Source organism: Phalacrocorax carbo, chromosome 7 (assembly GCF_963921805.1).
Source record: "Phalacrocorax carbo chromosome 7, bPhaCar2.1, whole genome shotgun sequence".
NCBI classification, from domain to species: Eukaryota; Metazoa; Chordata; class Aves; order Suliformes; family Phalacrocoracidae; genus Phalacrocorax; species Phalacrocorax carbo.
The window spans coordinates 24289981-24308124 of record NC_087519.1 but is presented as its reverse complement, the minus strand read 5'-3'; the positions used below and the strand labels follow the sequence as shown (position 1 = coordinate 24308124).

Here is an 18144-nt window from a genome sequence, read left to right as displayed (position 1 = left end):
GTGGCTGGTAAAACAGAGGGTCATGCTGACATCCAGAGGGACCTTGGCAGTCTGGAGAAACGGGCCAACAGGAGCCTCATGATGTTCAACAAGAAGTGCAATGTCCTGCCCCTCAGGAGGAACAACTCCATTCAGCAGTATATGCTGGGGGCCACCCTGCTGGGAGGCAGTGCTGCAGAAAAGGCCCTGGGGGTCCTGGTGGTGGTGTGGTTCAGCCTCAGTTGGCAACTAAACACCACTCAGCCGCTCGCTCACTCCCCCACCCCTGTGGGATGGGGAAGAGAATCGGAAGAGAAAAAGAACTTGTGGGTTGAGATAAGCACAGTTCAATAATTACCATAAAATAATAATTATAATAATGATTATGATAATAATGACAATAATGATAATATAATAAAATGGAAAAGGAAAACAAGAAGAAAAAAAACCCACAGAAACACAAACAATACAGCCACTCGCCACCTGCCGACCAACGCTGCCCCTCCCCGAGCTGCGATAGCTCCTCCCCAGTAACACACTGGGCATGATGTTACATGATATGGAATATCCCTTTGGTCAGTTTGAATCTGCTCTCTTAGCTGTGCTCCCTCCCCTCCCAGCTTCTTGTGCACCCGGCAGAGCATGGGAAGCTGGAAAAGTCTTTGACTAGTACAAGCACTACCCGGCAACAGCTGAAACATCTGTATGTTATCTCAATATTTTTTTCATGCTGAGTTCAAAGCACAGCACTATGCCAGCTAGAGTGAAGAAAATTAACTCTATCCCAGCTAAAACTGTGGCAGTATCCACCCCTTATTCCATATAATTTACATCATCCTCAGGTCCCATACTGTCCAATAGAATTTCAATAATGCCTACCTGCCTTCTCATCCTTTAACAGAATGTACAGATTTCATTTATCATTCCCCTAGTCTATGGACCACCCCTGTAAAATGTCTGTGAAATGTCTATTGAGTTCATTTAGTCCATGACTTTGGGTTCCATCTATTGTAAGAGTCTTTCAGAGAGGTGCTGTGTAGGGTGTTGGATTGTTGCATGCTGAAGTCAGTCCTCGTTCCATCACCCCTGCACTGTTAGTCCTTGTTCCATCACTGCTGCACTTTTCTTGGTTCAACTGAAAGTTCATTTTTAAATTATTATTAGTTTGGGAGATTCCCACCATGATACCATTGATATGGCATATAGCAACCATAGTAGTGATGACATAAAACATTATATAGCAATTAACAGCATATTATTCAGTTCATTGGCTGTTTTCACCCAAAATCAAATCCCCTTAAGGTACACACCGGACTCCTCCATCCTCCCGCATCACCCACCAAGTGCACCCAGGTCCTTGAGCAAATGCAATCCCATGAATGGGTTTGCCTTTGCCTGAGGCAGGAAGAACCCAGACTGTCTTCCCCAACATATTTTTTATGTGCACTACAGGGACTTTATTCCCTGCCACAGTACGTAAGGGTTCTGACTGGGCAGGGCCAGCTCGCTTGACAGATCCCCTCGTGTTGACTAACCATGTGGCCTTTGCTAAATGTGTATCCCAGTGTTTAAATGTACCACCCCCCATTGCTCTCAGTGTAGTCTTTAATAGTCCATTGTATCTTTTGATTTTCCCAGAGGCTGGTGCGTGATAGGGGATGTGATACACCCACTCAATGCTGTGCTTTTTGGCCCAGGTGTCTATGAGGTTATTTCGGAAATGAGTCCCGTTGTCTGACCCCATTCTCTCTGGGGTGCCATGTCACCACAGGGCTTGTTTTTCGAGACCCAGGATAGTGTTCCGGGCAGTGGCGTGGGGGATGGGATATGTTTCCAGCCAGCCAGTGGTTGCTTTCACCATTGTAAGCACATGGCGCTTGCCTTGGCGGGTTTGTGGGAGTGTGATATAGTCAATCTGCCAGGCCTCCCCATATTTATATTTCAGCCATCATCCCCCGTACCACAGAGGCTTTACCCGCTTCACTTGCTTGATTGCAGCGCATGTTTCACACTCGTGGATAGCCTGTGCAATAACATCCATGGTCAAGTCCACCCCTCGATTACGAGCCCACCTGTATGTTGCACCTCTCCCCTGATGGCCTGAGGTGTCATGGGCCCACTGAGCTGTAAATCGTTCACCCTTATGCTGCCAGTCCAGATCCACCTCAGCCACTTCAATCTTGGCAGCCTGATCTACCTGCTGGTTGTTTCGATGTTCTTCAGTGGCCCGAGTCTCGGGGACGTGAGCATCCACATGACATACCTTTACAACCAGGTTCTCTACCCAGGCAGCAATATCTTGCCACAGTGCGGCAGCCCAGATGGGTTTGCCTCTGCGCTGCCCTTTGCTTCCACTGTTGTAACCAGCCCCACAGGGCATTTGCCACCATCCAGGAGTCACTATAAAGGTAGAGCACTGGCCACTTTTCCCATTCAGTGATGTCTAAGGCCAGCTGGATGGCCTTTACCTCTGCAGACTGGCTCGATTCACCTTCTCCTTTAGCAGTTTCTGCTACTTGTCATGTAGGACTCCATACAGCAGCCTTCCATCTCCGGTGCTTTCCCACAAGACAACAGGACCCATCAGTGAACAGGGCGTATTGCTTCTCATTTTCTGGCAGTTTGTTATACAGTGGGGCTTCTTCAGCATGTGCCACCTCCTCCTCTGGTGATATTCCAAAGTCTTTGCCTTTTGGCCAGTCCATAATCACTTCCAAGATTCCTGGGCAACTGGGGTTTCCTACTCGAGCCTGCTGGGTGATCGGTGCAACCCATTTACTCCATGTAGCATCAGTTGCATGGTGTGTAGAGGGGACGTTTCCTTTGAACATCCAGCTCAGCACTGGCAGTCGGGGTGCCAGGAGCAACTGTGCTTCAGTACCAACCACTTCTGAAGCCGCTCAAACCCCTTCATGTATCCCCGACTCCAAAACCCTAGGGGTCGACCCCAGGTCTCCCCATGTGCTTTCTGCCAGAGGCTCCAGGTAGGGCCATTCTCCCCAGCTGCAGTGTAGAGCACATTCTTTACATCTTGTCCTGCCTGGACTGGCCCGAGAGCTACTGCATGAACTATCTCCTGTTTAACCTGTTCAAAGGCTTGTTGTTGCTCAGGGCCCTGTTTGAAATCATTCTTCCGGGTCACTTGACAGAGAGGGCTTATGATCAGACCGTAATGTGGAATATGCATTCTCCAAAAACCCACAATGCCCAAGAAAGCTTTTGTTTCCTTTTTGCTAGTTGGTGGAGACATGGCTGCTATTTTGTAGATCACATCCATGGGGATCTGATGATGACCATCTTGCCATTTGATTCCTAAGAACTGGATCTCTTCTGCGGGTCCCTTAACTTTACTTTGTTTTATGGCAAAACCAGCCTTCATAAGGATTTGGACTGTTTTCTCTCCTTTCTCAAAAACTTCTGCTGCTGTATTGCCCCACACGATGCTGTCAGCAATGTATTGTAGGTGTTTGGGAGCTCCACCTTGTGCCACAGTATTATAGATCAGTCCATGGCAAATGGTAGGACTGTGTTTCCACCCCTGGGGCAGTCGCTTCCAGGTGTCCTGGACGCCCCTCCAAGTGAAAGCAAACTGGCCTGCACTCTGCTGCCAGAGGGATTGAGAAGAATGCATTAGCGATATCAGTTGTGGCATACCACTTGGCTGCCTTGGACTCCAGTTTGTATTGAAGTTCTAGCATTTCCGGCATGGCCGCAGTCAACAATGGAGTGACTTCGTTCAGGCCACGATAGTCTACTGTTAGCCTCCACTCTCCATTAGACTTCCGCACTGGCCATATGGGACTGTTAAAGGGTGAGTGGGTCTTGCTGATCACTCCTTGGCTCTTCAGTTGATGAATGAGCCCATGGATGGGAATCAGAGAGTGTCTGTTGGTGCGATATTGCCGCCTATGCACTGTTGTGGTGGCGATCGGCACGTGTTGTTCTTTGACCTTCAGCAACCCCACAACAGAAGGGTCCTTCGAGAGGCCAGGCAAGGTAGACAGCTGTTTCATTTTGTCCATCTCCAAGGCAGCTACATTAATTAACTCTATCCCAGCTAAAACCATGACAGGTGGATACCAAGTTGACCGGGAGCCAGCAATGTGGCCATGCTGCAAAGAAGGCACATGGTGTCCCAGCTGCATTAGGAGTGTTGCCAGTAGATGTGGGGAGGTGATCCTTCCCCTCTGTTCAGCACTGGTGAGGCCACAGCTGGAGTGCTCTGTCCAGCGCTGGGCTCCCCAGTACAAGAGAGACATGGACATACTGGAGAGAGTCCAGCAAAGGGACACCAAGATGATGAAGCAGCTGGACCACCTCATATGTTAAGAGTGGTTGAGCGAGCTGGGACTGTTCATCCTGGAGAAGAGAAGGTCTGGGGAGGATCTCATCAATGCATATAAATACCTGAAGGGAGGGTGCAAAGAGGATGGAGCCAGGCTCTTCTCAGAGGTGCCCAGTGCCAGGACCAGAGGCAACAGTCACGAACTGAAACACATGAGGTTCCCTTTGAACATTGGGAAACACTTTTTGACTGTGATGGCGACCGAGCACTGGCACAAGGTGCCCAGGGAGGTTGTGGAGTCTCCATCCTTGGAGGTATTCAAAAGCCATCTGGACATGTTCCTGGGCAACTGGCTCTAGGTGGCCCTATCTGAGCAGAGGTTGGACCAGATGACTTCCGAAGGTTCCTTCCAACCTGTGATTCTGTGATTCTGGGACTGTCCCTTGGGTGGCAGGCACTCATTCATTTGGCATAAACCAGTTATGAAATCCCAGGAAACAAGAAGCCACTGGTAGTGATGGGGCCTAAGAGAGGCTGTTGGAAGCAAGGAGTGGAGGAGTTTACTCTATGTCTTCCTTCTGGAGCAAGAGCTGAAATCTTTGAGTTGGGATTAGCAAATAAACCGTTGGTCAAGTAGGAAGAGAATCGGTGAAAACCCAAAGTGATTGGTGAAGATCATAGCAAAACTGGTATTTGAAGAGCTGTGGGACTGTCTTTGATGGGATACAAGGCACAAAGAAGTGCAAGATCAGAAGGAAGAAGCAGAGTTGAGAGGCTGCGAGATGGGCATCGCAATTGACAGATGGATAGCAATAAGCCCTGCGGGGTAGTGGGAAGAGCAGAGGGTTTAATATTGCCATTTAATTTATTGCCAGCCAAATCAGAGTAGGATAATGAGAAATAAAAACCAAATCTTAAAACACCACCCCCTCACTACCCCTCCCTTCTTCCCAGGCTCAGCTTCACTCCTGCATTCTCCACCTCCTCCCCCTAAGAAGTGCAGGAGGTCGGGGAATGGGGGTGGTCAGTTCATCACACATTGTCCTGCTGCTTCTTCCTCCTCATGCTCTTTCCCAGCTCCAGCATGGGGTTGGCTCCACCCACAGGATTCAGTCCTCCACCAGTTTCTCCAACATGGGTCCTTCCCACGGGCTGCAGTTCTTCACAGAGTGCTCCAACGTGGTCTCCTTTCCATGAGGTGCAGTCTTTCAGGAATAGACTGCTTCAGCATGGGTACCCATGGGGTCACAAGTCCTGCCAGAAGACCTGTTGCAGTATGGGCTCCTCTTAATGGGCTGCAGCTCCTGCCAGGAGCCTGCTCCAGTGTGGGTTCTCCATGGGCTGCAGCTTCCTTCAGGGGACATCCACCACCTCCAGCATGGGGTCCTCCACAAGCTGCCGGGAGGATATCTGCTCCACCACCATTAACCTCCATGTGCTGCAGGGGCACAGCCTGCCTCACCATGGTCCTCACTGTGGGCTGCAGGTGAACCTCTGCTCTGGTGCTGGGAGCACCTCCTCCCTCTCCTTCCTCATCAACCTTTGTGTCTGTAGGGCTGTCTCTCTCACATATTCTCACTCTTCTCTCCCAGCTGCTTCACAGCATTTTTTCCCCTTTGTTAAATATTGTGCTGGTTTTGGCTGAGAAGGGGTTAATTCTCTTCACTGTGGTGGTCGGGTACCTTTCCAGCTTCCTGCTCTGGCTGGGAGGGGCGGGGCCATGGTGGGGGCGGCTGACCCCAACTGGCCAATGGCATGTTCAATCTATACCATGTGACACCATGACCAGTATATTAAGCGGGGGGGCAGTTGTGACTCAGGGAGGCGCAGTGTCGGGTCGGTGGGCGGTGAGTGGCTGCGTCACGTGCGGTTTGTTTTGGTGGTTCATTCCCCTTCCCTCTCCTCCCCTATCCCCCCCCCCCCCAGGTTTCACACCTCTCGTTGTTTTCTTTTCCATTGCATTTTTGTTGTTGTTTTTTAAATTTTATTTTAATTATTAAACTGTTCTTATCTCAGCCCACAAGCGTTACCCTTCTGATTCTCTCCCCCATCCCACTGGTGGGGGAGTGAGCGAGCAACTGTGTGGGGCTGAGTTGTCGGCTAAACCATGACAAATATGTTACCTAGAGGCACTACCAGCATTGCTGATGGGCTCAGCTTTGGCCAACAACAGGTCTATCTTGGAGCTGGTTCTGTCTGACATGGGGACAGCTTCTGGTGTCTTCTCACAGAGGCCACCCCTGCAGCCCCCCACTACCAAAACCTTGCCACGTAAACCCAATACAGTGGGTCAGAAGAAAAGATGTGGAAACTGAAATTCTTGAAATTACAGCTGAAATCATAAACAGAAAAGAGGTGCAAACTGAGGAAATTCAGAATTAAGCTTATTTGGTGCATCATTGTCCAAGATGTGTGATATGAGTGGTTTTTTCCATTGCAATTCCATTCTGTTTCCTAAAACTGTCAAGTTTCTAGGTGTACACTGATGTTTTAGCTAGGGATTTCTCCACATACACAGCAATGTATTTTGTCTTTATTGAACAACCTCAATTTCCAGGGAATAAGGTTTTAGTTGAATGCTTTATTTTATTGAGGCTTAAGTACCCTGGCATCTTGGGATGATTTAGATGTGTGTGTAGGAGTTGGTCTTGGTGAAGGTCTGAGGAGGATGCTAGGTTTGGGAGTGTTGGGCAGTGAGTGAGGTGCAGGAATACAAATGAGAGTGAGCAAGGTTTACTGGAGGAGGTGGGATGCAGTGATGAGGCTGAGGATGAATAGATGTGACAGAGAGTAAGCTGGAGGTAGCAGAAGAGAGAATGGATGGGAGAAGTTTTGCATTGAAGGGTATCTTGTGGTCATGTCCTTTAGGCTGAAGGCCAAACAGACTCCCTCAGTGGCATTGGCTCTTAAAATAGGCAGTTGTAACCAAGGAAATGAAAATATCTTTACTGTGCTTGGGTATGATAATGTAAGAGTCTGTAGGTGTTAATTAGGATTAAACGTCTACATTAAGACTGGACTTGACACGTATGCTGTCACTGAAACTTGAATGCACTGGTTTTAGGGTATCAGTTTGTTTCTAGATTTTTGTTCTTAAAATTAATAATCTGGAGTTTCTGTTTTAGGGTTTTTTTTATCTACAATTTGAAAGTGCTAATGCAATGATGCCTATTGATTTAAGGAGAGCCTGGGGAGTAGTATAGTTTAGTTATCATGATGACAGGAAAATAAATTTTCTGCTCGCCACTTCTGCTGAACGTTGGTAAAATTTTCTGTAGCAGCATTGTAAACAGGATTGTTGAAATAAACAAAGTAAAAAATAATCCTCCGAGCATTTGGATCTTGACTTTAGCGTGGCCTAGCAAACAGTGGTACTGGTGGGAGTTGGGGGAGGGCAGCATGAAGTTGCAGAGATGAAGATGTTGAGACCAGCCGTGCTGCCAGAGCCAGCACATCACACTGGTACACACTGGAGCATCTACACTGAAGGATGCAGGTTGCTGGCATTTATCCCAGTAAGGCAGTAAGTGAAAGCTAATGCAAAGTTAAAGGTTAACTTTAAGTAGTAATTCAGCACTATTTTTTTTTTATAGCAGAAGCACGCTGCTAATCTCTAACTGCCTGTGATCCCTCAGCTGCCAGAAGTATCGGCTGCCCCTGCAGTCTGCCTAAAGTAGAAAAATTAAAGCTTGCAAAAGGCTGGATTTGGGAAGAACTGGGGCTTTGGGGCACCACTGGTAGGGAATTTTTGGTTTGAATATGTAAAGGACAAGCACTTTTTAAAACATTTACATTCTAAAAATATAATTTCTGTTCACCTCTAACTGTTTCACTTTGAGTCCTTAGAATTTTTTTTAAATTTAGAGATCATTAGGCTTATGAACCTTTCCCTCTTTCATAGCCCTGATCCCATCCCTTAAGGTCAGTGCAATCCTATATTTTTAGCTGAAGCTACATGATGATCATATCAAGGAGGACCCTTGTAATCTGGGGCCATCTCTTAAATAGTCGTGAGTTTAATCAACATCACTTAACTCTCAGCAAAGAGACTCTAAAACCAATGTAAAGTTTCTTTGCTTGTGCTGAAGCCACTTCCCTTTCCACTTGCGCATTGGGAGTGAGTGAAAGCAGAGTTTTGTGCCCTGAGTTCATCTTTCAGTGGTGCATTGATGGGGATCGTGCCCTTGCTGCTCACAGGCTTTATCTGGGCGAGAAAACTGGCCGCAGGAATTTTGGTGGGACACTTGTGTGAGAAGATGGAGCTTGCTCTGAATCTCTGACCTGGGGTGCTTTGCACCACCCATGGTTAGAAGAAAACATGCTTACAAATGGATCAAATCTGATGCTGAGTTGTGTAGTCAGTCCTTTCAATGAAAGAGAAAGGCTAACAGCACTGCCTCCACGCAGGCACTTTCCAGAGCAAAACTGTGTGTTAACTATAAATATCCTGATTTGCAAACTCCTCTGTGGCCACAGGTTTGGGTTTAATAGACGAACTTTTTTGGAGCAGTATGTTTTTTCAACCTTCACTCTACTTTAGTGAGTACTCTATTTTTTTCCCCCCTTCTGAAGAAGCTAATAATTAAAAATGGGAATAAAATCAAGCGTTCTGAAACGGCTGAGCTTCTGAGCATTTTTGTGTGTGTGTGTGCGTGTGTGAATGTGACTTCTGGAAGAAAAGCCCAAATGAAATGTGGCAGGCAAACTGGAATTAAAGAAAACTTGTAATAAATAACTCTTGATTCAAGTGTAGGTTATGGGAGTATATGAACAACACAGACATTACACAACTCAGATTCATATCCTGTTAACATGCTTTAGAAATAACTGACTAATGAATGTCTCAAATTGCTGCCAGACTTCTTTGAAAAGTCATGGAAAACTAGGAGAGAGATAAAAATATGACATCTGGAACCAAGTTACAATTTCTCATACAAAGCAGAATAGTTGCAAAAGAAAAAGCCACTCTGTATCCAAGATGAAGCCTTCGCTGGGGGAGCCCACATGCAGTTGCCCCTTTGCTCCTGATAAACGCAGCAGCTCCTGGTGTAAAATGGATCAGCAGACCCTCCTCAACACTGGGCAGAATTTCTGGCGATCTGTTAAAAAAGGAGGAGCATGAACATAAAGATGCTGGTTATAATTATTTTCATCCACTGAACCTGTTCTACTCTACTGCATTCCTCGGTTGATTCAATAGACAAACATAACCTGCCAATTTATCACCCAGTTGCTCAGTCCTGCAGTTCTTCGTGATCAGCCCTTATCTGTAACATACTGAGTTACTGGGCTATGTTCATCAGTCTTTGCCATTTTACTGCTCATTTGTCTTTCACAGATACTTTGAGAGTATTTTGAAGAGCCCAAATCCCAGCAGAACATCCTGGGACCTTCCTCCATCAAAAAACTGTTTATTCCTTTCTTCTACGTATTTATCCATGCAAAAACCCTCCCTCTCTTATGCCACAGCAGCTTACTTTCCTTAAAAACCTTTAGTGAGGGGTGTTGCAAAACCATTTTGGAAATCCAGGTAGCCTGAGCCATCTGCAGGTCAGATCTTCCTTACCGATATGGTTGTTGACACCTGTGGAGAACTCAAATGGGTTCATGAAGCAGGAAGGGAGAAACTGCATTGACTTTTCCCAAGTACTGAAGTAATGCTGGTTAAAGATAACAGTTGTCCTTACTCTTACTGATTTATCCTGGTGATTCATCACTCTTCATTTTGTCTGTTTACTCCCTAACTTCTTGTCTCTTCCACAAGACGATCTGAACTCAGAGGCTAGGGCTGGGGTTTTTTGTGCCCTCCCTGCAGAGCATGGTGTCAGCGTGGGAACCCTTCCAGCTTCTTCCCTAGCATCTGCAGATGCAATAAATTCGTTTAGCCTTATCCTCACCGAGTCTTGCTTTTTATTCCCATATTGTGTACGCACTGTCTGGCAGGCTTCCTGTTCCTGCAGAGCCTGAAGGTAACCACTAGTTTTGATGCCTCTTGCTAGCTGTCCCCCAAATTTTTCTGCCCTGCATTAGCATATTTTTGGTCCCTGCTGAGCCTTTCACATAATGAGGGAGGTGATGGGAGCTCACTGCTCCTCTGTCATAGCCTGCACATCCCCAGGCAACAGTGCCCAGGCACGGAGCCCATTAAATATCAGGCAATTTTGGCATATTTGGGATCCGGCACAGGCACACACAGCAGTGAAAATGCATGTTTTTAATGTGTGCCAATTGCCAGGGTGCCTTTGGGGGCAGTGGGTATGGCATACTGGGGAGGAAGAGATGAGCCCCAAACAGTCTTTTTGCAGACTTAAAATAAAAACTAAATTGGCTTTGACAAGGCAGGATCTGGAGAGAAAGCGTTTCTTGCTAAGCTACAAGGACAAAGGTGCTTTCAACTGAGTTGTGCCAAGTCTGCCTTAAATATTAAGCGAGATCAAAGCAAGAGGAGTCCTGTTTTAACAATGCCAAGAAGCTGAATTTCCCATTGCAAATTGAAATCCAGTTAGAAAAAAAAAATGCCGTAAAACACAATAAAACTGTTCTAAACATTAATTTCTTCTTGTAGCTCTTGTTTGGAGATTTGAGAGAACTTTGGAGAATTTAAGGTCCCGTTCAGCTGCTCACAGAGTGGTCCTGGGGGCTTTTCTATTTCCCATTTTCCCATTCCCGTTTATATTTCATGGCTCAGACCGTGGCTCAGTAGTGCTATTTTTCTTTGCTGAAATTGGGAGGCTTATTTGGTATTTGGGGAAGTGCTGAAATGCTCCTGAGTTTATTTAAATTGCATTTGGGTGCATGCGTGGGGGTCCTACAATACAGTTTCTTCCACCCATTTCTGTCTTTCCTAGGGAAACCTTTTCTCCTCTAAAGTTGCAACATGTCTCAGGTCATGTGTGTGAGGCTTTTGATGTGTTTTGGCAATTTCTGCAGTTTGCTCTTAGGAGAGCCTAATTCCCCCCCATGAACCTTTTCAGGTTTGTCATAGCTTTGCATTTTATTATACATGATGCTTTCTATTACTTCCAGTGTTTTTGACAGTTGCTTGATGGACATTACACAGTGGAACATCACAGACATGCTGCATGAAATAGCGATACAGAAAATGGAGTTGGCCCTTAATTTTATTTTACTTTTTTTGTTAGATTTAGAGGCTTCTGTCCTGGGTTTCTACCCTGGTTGCCAGCAGTGACATCTGCAGGACTTGGTTTGGTCCATCTGTGTGGGCACATGCTATGTTAAAAGGTTTGTTTGATCATGCAGACGTACCCTCTGGCACAACTTCTCACCACCTCTGATCTAATGAGCCTCATAACCTTCTTTAACTGTAGCGGAAGAAATTAGGTAGTTAAATTACCTGATTTGATAATCCATAATTACCTGCATGCTGTAGTTAATTCTTAAGCTAGAGTTAGGAGCAGAGGAGTAATTTTGTATGGGTTTTTTAATGACAGAAGAGATTTTGAGCTCCTAGAGGGCTCAAGGCCAGAGGGCTGGTATCTACTCAGCTCTACTCCTGCTTAGGATCAAGTAACATGCATCCTGCAGGGGATGAGCCCCTCCTGGGCTTTGAAGCAATACGGAAGAGTTGAGATGCCTGTGAAAGGGAGCAGAGGTTTGACATCTGTTGAAACTGGGATGATAGGTCCGCATAAAAAACTTTACAAGCCTCGTAAATGATGCTGCTTCTGCAAAGCTGTATTGCTAGTCAGTTAGGCCCTTCTAAGGGCAGGGAAGAAAATGGATTTCATAAAGGGTGCAGAAACAGGGAGAGAAAGAGTCTTTGCATCATTTCTAATTATCAAGAAGTTTCTGCAAGAGTATCATAGCACATGTGGTTTGTGGTTTTTGAAAGTTCAGATTTCATCTGGTCCAAAGAAATTTTGCAAGAGACACAACTGTGGGTTTGGTGGGGAAGGACTGCACTGCGTTCAGCAGTAGGGGTTTCGAGTTGGGGTATAATGAAGTTTTCCTGCTTTTTTGGGGTGGTTTTGGTGGGGGACAGGGTCTTGTTGAGAAACATGCTTTCCTTCTCAAGTGCCTTAATGCTGAAATGAAAGCAGTGACCACGCAGAATATCTTCAGAGCTAACAGGTAAAAGGGTTTTTTTTTCCTTTTTTTGGGGAAAAAAGGAAAATAAACCACAGAGGACATGGTTTAAGAATGGATACTGTCATCGGGAATGGCTAATTTTGGAAGTTGTTAGGGTTGCTGTGGAAAAAGATGATAAGGATGCTAGCCAAAGAGCTTTGTAGAGTTAATGCTAATACTAGAGGAATGTGCTGGAGCTTCCTCTAAACCTGAAAATTGTCTAGGGTGAATTAGGGGATGGAAAAAGCAAATAGAGAATAAATAACTAATGTAACCTTTCTTCCATCAGACGTGTCAAGTGTGTCAGATGATGCTGCCCAACCAGTGCAGTTACTGCGCTCACCAGAGGATCCACGCTCACAAGTCTCCGTACTGCTGCCCGGAGTGCGGAGCTGTCTGCCGCTCTGCCTATTTCCAAACTCACGTCAAGGAGAACTGCCTGCATTACTCCCGCAAAGTCGGATTCAGGTTTGTGAGGCTCCAGTGGCTCTGTGCCAAGATGGTGAGAGGGAGCGGGAAACTTGGATTTAGATCTTTGGAAATGTGTCTTCCTTACAGCAGAAATGTAGCAGAGGATGTAGCCTGGGCCTGGGATGGTTTTCTGCATGACAAAACATATTTGAAATGGGTAATTACTAAATGGATTTAAGAGAAGGTTTCTGAAAGCAGAAATTACTTTGAGGCAGCTTTAAGCTGAAAGACACTTGTGTTGCAGATGGGCCTCTCAGGATTGATATTTACAATAAAAAGACTGCAGATCTTAATTCTCGAAATCTCTTTAAGGTTTAACTTATATTTATGCCAGTAAAAATGGACTGAGGGATGTGTGCCTTCACAAGAAGGGCATAGATTATTTTCTTATATCCCCCTAGAACTCTCCAACCGCTTCTTATGAACTGAGACAGATGGAGGAAGGCTCCCGAGGTTCTGGATGTGGTGGTGTGTATGTGTGTGTGTTGTCTTCTCTCTAAACAAATTGATTCTTTTATAAAAGACATTTCTTTTCCCTACAAGCCTTTTCTTGGCACGTTTAGATTACCTCAGCTGAAGCACAGCTCTTAAGATGCAGAATATTTACTTGGGAGATGTGACTAGGTGACCTTTAAAGATTCCTTAAAGTTCGGGTTTTTCTCTGATTGCCACTAAATATTTTGAAATTTAAAATTAATAGGGCAATTTCTGCTCTTGGAGTTGTTCTTTTAAGATGTCTGCAGATTCAGGAAGCCTCCACTGTGTCGTTTGTTCTGAAATCACACTTAGGTTTTCAAGGGCTTTTTCTTTCAACTGTGGAGACAAGATACATAACAAACCAATTCCGAATTTAATTATATGCAGATAAGGGGGTTTCATGTGGGATCTGATTTGAGGGCACAGCCCACAACAAAGAATTAATTCCATTGCAAATTAAATGGCTGTGATACTTGGGCTGTTTGAAAGTGAGTTAATCTGAGAGAAGGAGGAAAGCTGGAAGAAAAAAAGGTTTCCCTGAGATGGAAAAATGGGAGTGGAGTAGATGTCAGAAAAACTAACCACAGGTATGGTTCAGTTCTTTGGACTTCACTGGCACCTGAGAATCCCAAATGCAGACACAGTGTCATCTTGCTGAGCAGCTTGTGCAGCATCCCCATCAGCATCTCAATGTGTTACGCTGGCCTGGGCTGCATTATGTAGGAAGCTCAGTCTTTTAGCAGTGGTCCAGTGCAAGTCCTTTCTCCTCTCTTTCCAATTGATGGGCTCACAGGATACAGCAGAGCTTGGTCCTGACTCTTAAGTGTATGACCTGGCATTTTTTAAAAACATTATTCATTCCAGATATATTACAGTAATATCTTTATGATGCCTTAATCTGTGTCAGCAACAAGAGCTTCCATCCGTCTTCAGATATCATTAGCAAATATCTGCTTTCTGTGCCCGGGACATTAATGAAGATCTAAACCAAGACTGAACTCAGGAATGATACATACGGATTTTTTAGGTTTACTCAGCTTCTCTAGAAGCTAAATTTCTTTAATCTCTTCTCTAATTCACATCTGCTTAGACTCATCTGTGAAAACTGAGTCCACCAGACAGGTGAACTTCTGACTGTGCCATCCTTGTTACCTCGCCTGTCTCTGCTGTGGGGTTGATGTCACTGGCATTGTTGAAAACAGAAGAAATAAATTTTAGTTGCAGAACTGCATCTAGATAACCCGTGGCATCTGTCCTGTGGTCACGTAGTGACTTTACTTCTTTTCTTTCACTTTTGTTACTCACAGAGCTGAAAAGCTGAGGAGTTCTTTTGAATCCTTCCCAGGGTCAGCTTGACTTCTGCAGCTTCTCACTATATCCCTGTTCTTCTGGAATTTCTGATGCATAAGTTTGGCTTTGGTTTTGTGATCAGTCCTTACTGTCTCCTCTTCTGCTAATACCCCAATGCATTTAATTAAGTTTGGAGTAAGATTGTTTTATTTGGATTTTAGTCATGGCTAGTGATTACATTGAAAATGAGAAAGGTCTTCTGCAGTTAAAAATTAAAATCAGCAAACCTGTCCTAAGTGCTCCTTTCCACTTGGCTCCAAGTGTCACCTCCCCACGTTTTCCAAGCACCATCCAGCTGTTCCGACTGATCTGGGACTTGTTTTCCTGCTCAGTGCCATTTAGAGAGTTGAGGGGCTGGAAGGTGACAGCATAGGAAATGTTCAGGGGGTTAAGACAACATCATGTAGCTTTATCTTCTCTCAAAGGATGCTTTCCAAGAGTTTTATGCCACCGTTCCTTGCCCTGAGGCCATCTGAGAGTCTTCACTTGTAAATCATTCCCCCATGCTGGGGAGATGATAGCAGAACTTGAAATTTGCAGAGATTATATGGCAAGCTTCTGACACCCTCCATCATCTTTATTCTGCTAATTAGTGTGTATGTGCAGGACTGGTTTAAGCGGAGATCTGCCGTTAGTTGTTTTGATTGAATCTTCTTAGGAGAGGCTGTTCTGGTCCTGGATCAGTGTAGGTGCTCCTGTGGGGATGGTAAACCCTGCAGCTGGCGTGGCTGAGGCAGGTGACGGTAGGTGTCTGCATCCCCGTGTGCCCTTGTAGTGTTGGTGTGTGGCTTCTCTCAGAACACAGCAGGTGGGTGGGTGCTTGGGAAGAGTATTAAAGCTAAATATAGTGTGGCTGCCAGTTGTTGCCATCCTAGGGGAGTGTCAGGCAAGGCCTGCTGCAGGAGAGGCTGGGACTGGTGGGGTGACCCTGGTTCTCCTGGCCCTGGGTTTATACTTTCAGCTGCCAAGAAGCGTCCTTTGGCTCCATATGCAACCTCTGCTTTTTCCTCTCTCTCCTCCTGGAGCATCCCCCCAGCTCCCAGACAAGTACTATCCAGGCAACACCTGTATCTTAATGATTTTAATGAGCTTAATCAGTTCCTTGGGTGTTTCTGTTGCTGTTTTCAGTATCTTTGCTGTTGCTGTCATTATTTTCTAGTGTTTAGTGGAGTATGAAAAGTAATTGTACAGGGTTACTGAAGATTTCCTAGCTGAATATTCTTTTTCTGTTTATTTTGTACTGGGTACTAATTGGTATTTATGCTGTTCATTGCTACCCGGAGATCTCATCAGATACTATTGCTTTAGTTCTTCACTTGTACTTGTGGTGGAATTGGCTTTCACAGATACATTTTGCTGAACCACATCTTCCTTTATACTTTCTGGGTTGTTATAGTCTTAGTCTCTGAAGGCTTCTTTTATAGATCTTGTTTGCTCGTCACTAACATCTAGTTGTGAGATCTGCCCAGCTTGTGAATTCTGTATCGTATTCCTCCTTGACTCTTCCATGTTGATATTCAAGAGAGCAAATGAGGACCCACCATACCTCTATCTGCGCCACTTTGCATGCATGTTGGAAGCAACACTGTGGCTGTAACTTGGCTCTTTCTTTGTTCACCCCCCAGGTGCATCCATTGTGGAGTTGTCTTCATGACCCTTGCCATGCTGAAAGTGCACATCCATGAGAAACACTGCGAAGTCTTCCACAAGTGTTCTTTTTGCCCAATGGCCTTCAAGTCGGCTGACAGCACCATGGCTCACATGACCAGCCAGCACCCAGCAGAGCCTCACAAGACTACTCAGTAAGGATTTTGGTTTTATCTCTTTTCCTTTGCTGGGTAGCTCCAGGATTCACTGTTTCCCTCCAAAGTTTTTTCAATTTTCTGTTTCTGTCCTCACATGAGAAGAAGAACTGCCACTTTGTCTGCTGGCAGGGGTCTGTTCTGAGCCACAGCGTGCTCTCCTTGGTACAAACACGGTCTCCTTGGGTAGAAGGAGAGGAGTTTGGGCAGAGAAGAGCTGAATATCTGTAAAAGGATTTTAATTGTCACCTCTTTGTCCAGCAGGACCCAGAGTGGCATCTCTTGGTAGATGACTCCAGGGTAACTGCTGCATCTGGCATTCGAAAGGAAGAGGAGAGTTATGCCATGCAGTGATGCCCCCCAAAATCACTAGAAAGAAACCTCCTGTTTCTGCACTCTGTATCTTTCCCCTCCAAGCTACTGCCAAAAATGTGTGCTTTAAGGGAGGAACTGTGGAAAGGTGGGATTGAAAGTAACATGTAGCTAGCTAGTGTACTTTGAGTTTGTTCCCATCTGTCTGCACTTACCAACGCATACACACACACACACATAGGTAGTTATGCATATGCATAGATGTAAACTTATTTTTAGAAAGCTGTGGTATGTGCCTGAGGCATTTTGTTGTTCTTCCCAATTGAGTTAATGGTTCAGTTGTCCACGTGGGTGTGTGTTGACAATATGCTGAGAGCGCAGCCCTCCTCAGAAGCCCATCCCTTTCTGAAGTTGCTGAGATAACTTTTTCCACTGTCTTCTTAAGACAACTAATGAAGAGAGACTGAGTGTACTTTTTTTTAACTTTTCCAGGGTGATCTACAAATGCTCTTGTGAGACCATCTTTAACAAGAAGAAGCTGCTGCAAGAGCACTTCCAGCAGAACACCAAGTTGTTAGTGGGAGTGTTTAAGTGCCCACAGTGTCAGCTGGTGTATATGCAGAAACAGCAGTTAATGCAGCACGTTAAGGTAGGTAACTGCCACCACTTGCTGATACTAGGTCCCATTTTTTGTGTTCACAAAGAGTTTACATTAACTGTGTGAGGAAATTGGTTGAAGTGGAAGGTTCTTGAGGAATATATTAGTAGAAGAGTATTATCTGGAAACATCAGTGGAGCATTTTGTGTTAGTTGGTAATAATGCAGGCAGTTACTGTCATCTATATATAATTTAACCTTATGACAAAGGCTTGTTTTCTACGGGTATATCTTCTTGATTTTTAACTGTTCTGTATTAAACCCAAGGAAGAGATTAAACCGGGGCAGAAGCTTTATCTTTGGCTGGGAGACAGGGTAAAGTATTCTCTACCTGCAGTGTTACTCAATTTATATAATGAAAGCTGAATCTCCCTCTTTTGGGTGCCCACCTAGAGAGCTTTGGCCTCCTTGCAGCTTCCTCAGAGAGAGGCTGTGTGGCATTTAACACTCCACTTCCCTGGCTGCTCCATTTGCCTGCAGAACCACACCAGACTGCAAGAGCAGAGGGACAGCAGCAGAAGTGATTACCCCAGAGGTGCCACCCTTTGGGAGGTGGGACCCCTGCGTTGTGTACATCCAAGTTGGCACCACTCAGGCTTCTCCCAGAAGATGGTCTGAAATGGATAGTTGTGTGGAACCCCAAAGCTTGGTGGAAATGATTGTCTGGAGAGTGCTTTGAAGCTGCCCTCCTTCAGTAACAGCTCATATTGCAGTAGGCACTGC

At 45.4% G+C, this 18144-nt stretch overlaps 1 protein-coding gene across 5 annotated transcripts in view; it reads left to right on the top strand.

The window, feature by feature from the left end:
- ZNF592 (zinc finger protein 592) overlaps positions 1–18144 on the top strand; it is a 45612-nt gene that overhangs the window by 16390 nt on the left and 11078 nt on the right. For all 5 annotated transcript variants that reach the window (XM_064456959.1, XM_064456958.1, XM_064456963.1 and 2 more), the window contains exons 4-6: positions 12642–12820; positions 16276–16452; positions 17257–17413. In XM_064456959.1, the coding sequence (XP_064313029.1) occupies positions 12642–12820; positions 16276–16452; positions 17257–17413 (513 nt within the window). The remainder of the gene's footprint in view (positions 1–12641; positions 12821–16275; positions 16453–17256; positions 17414–18144) is intronic.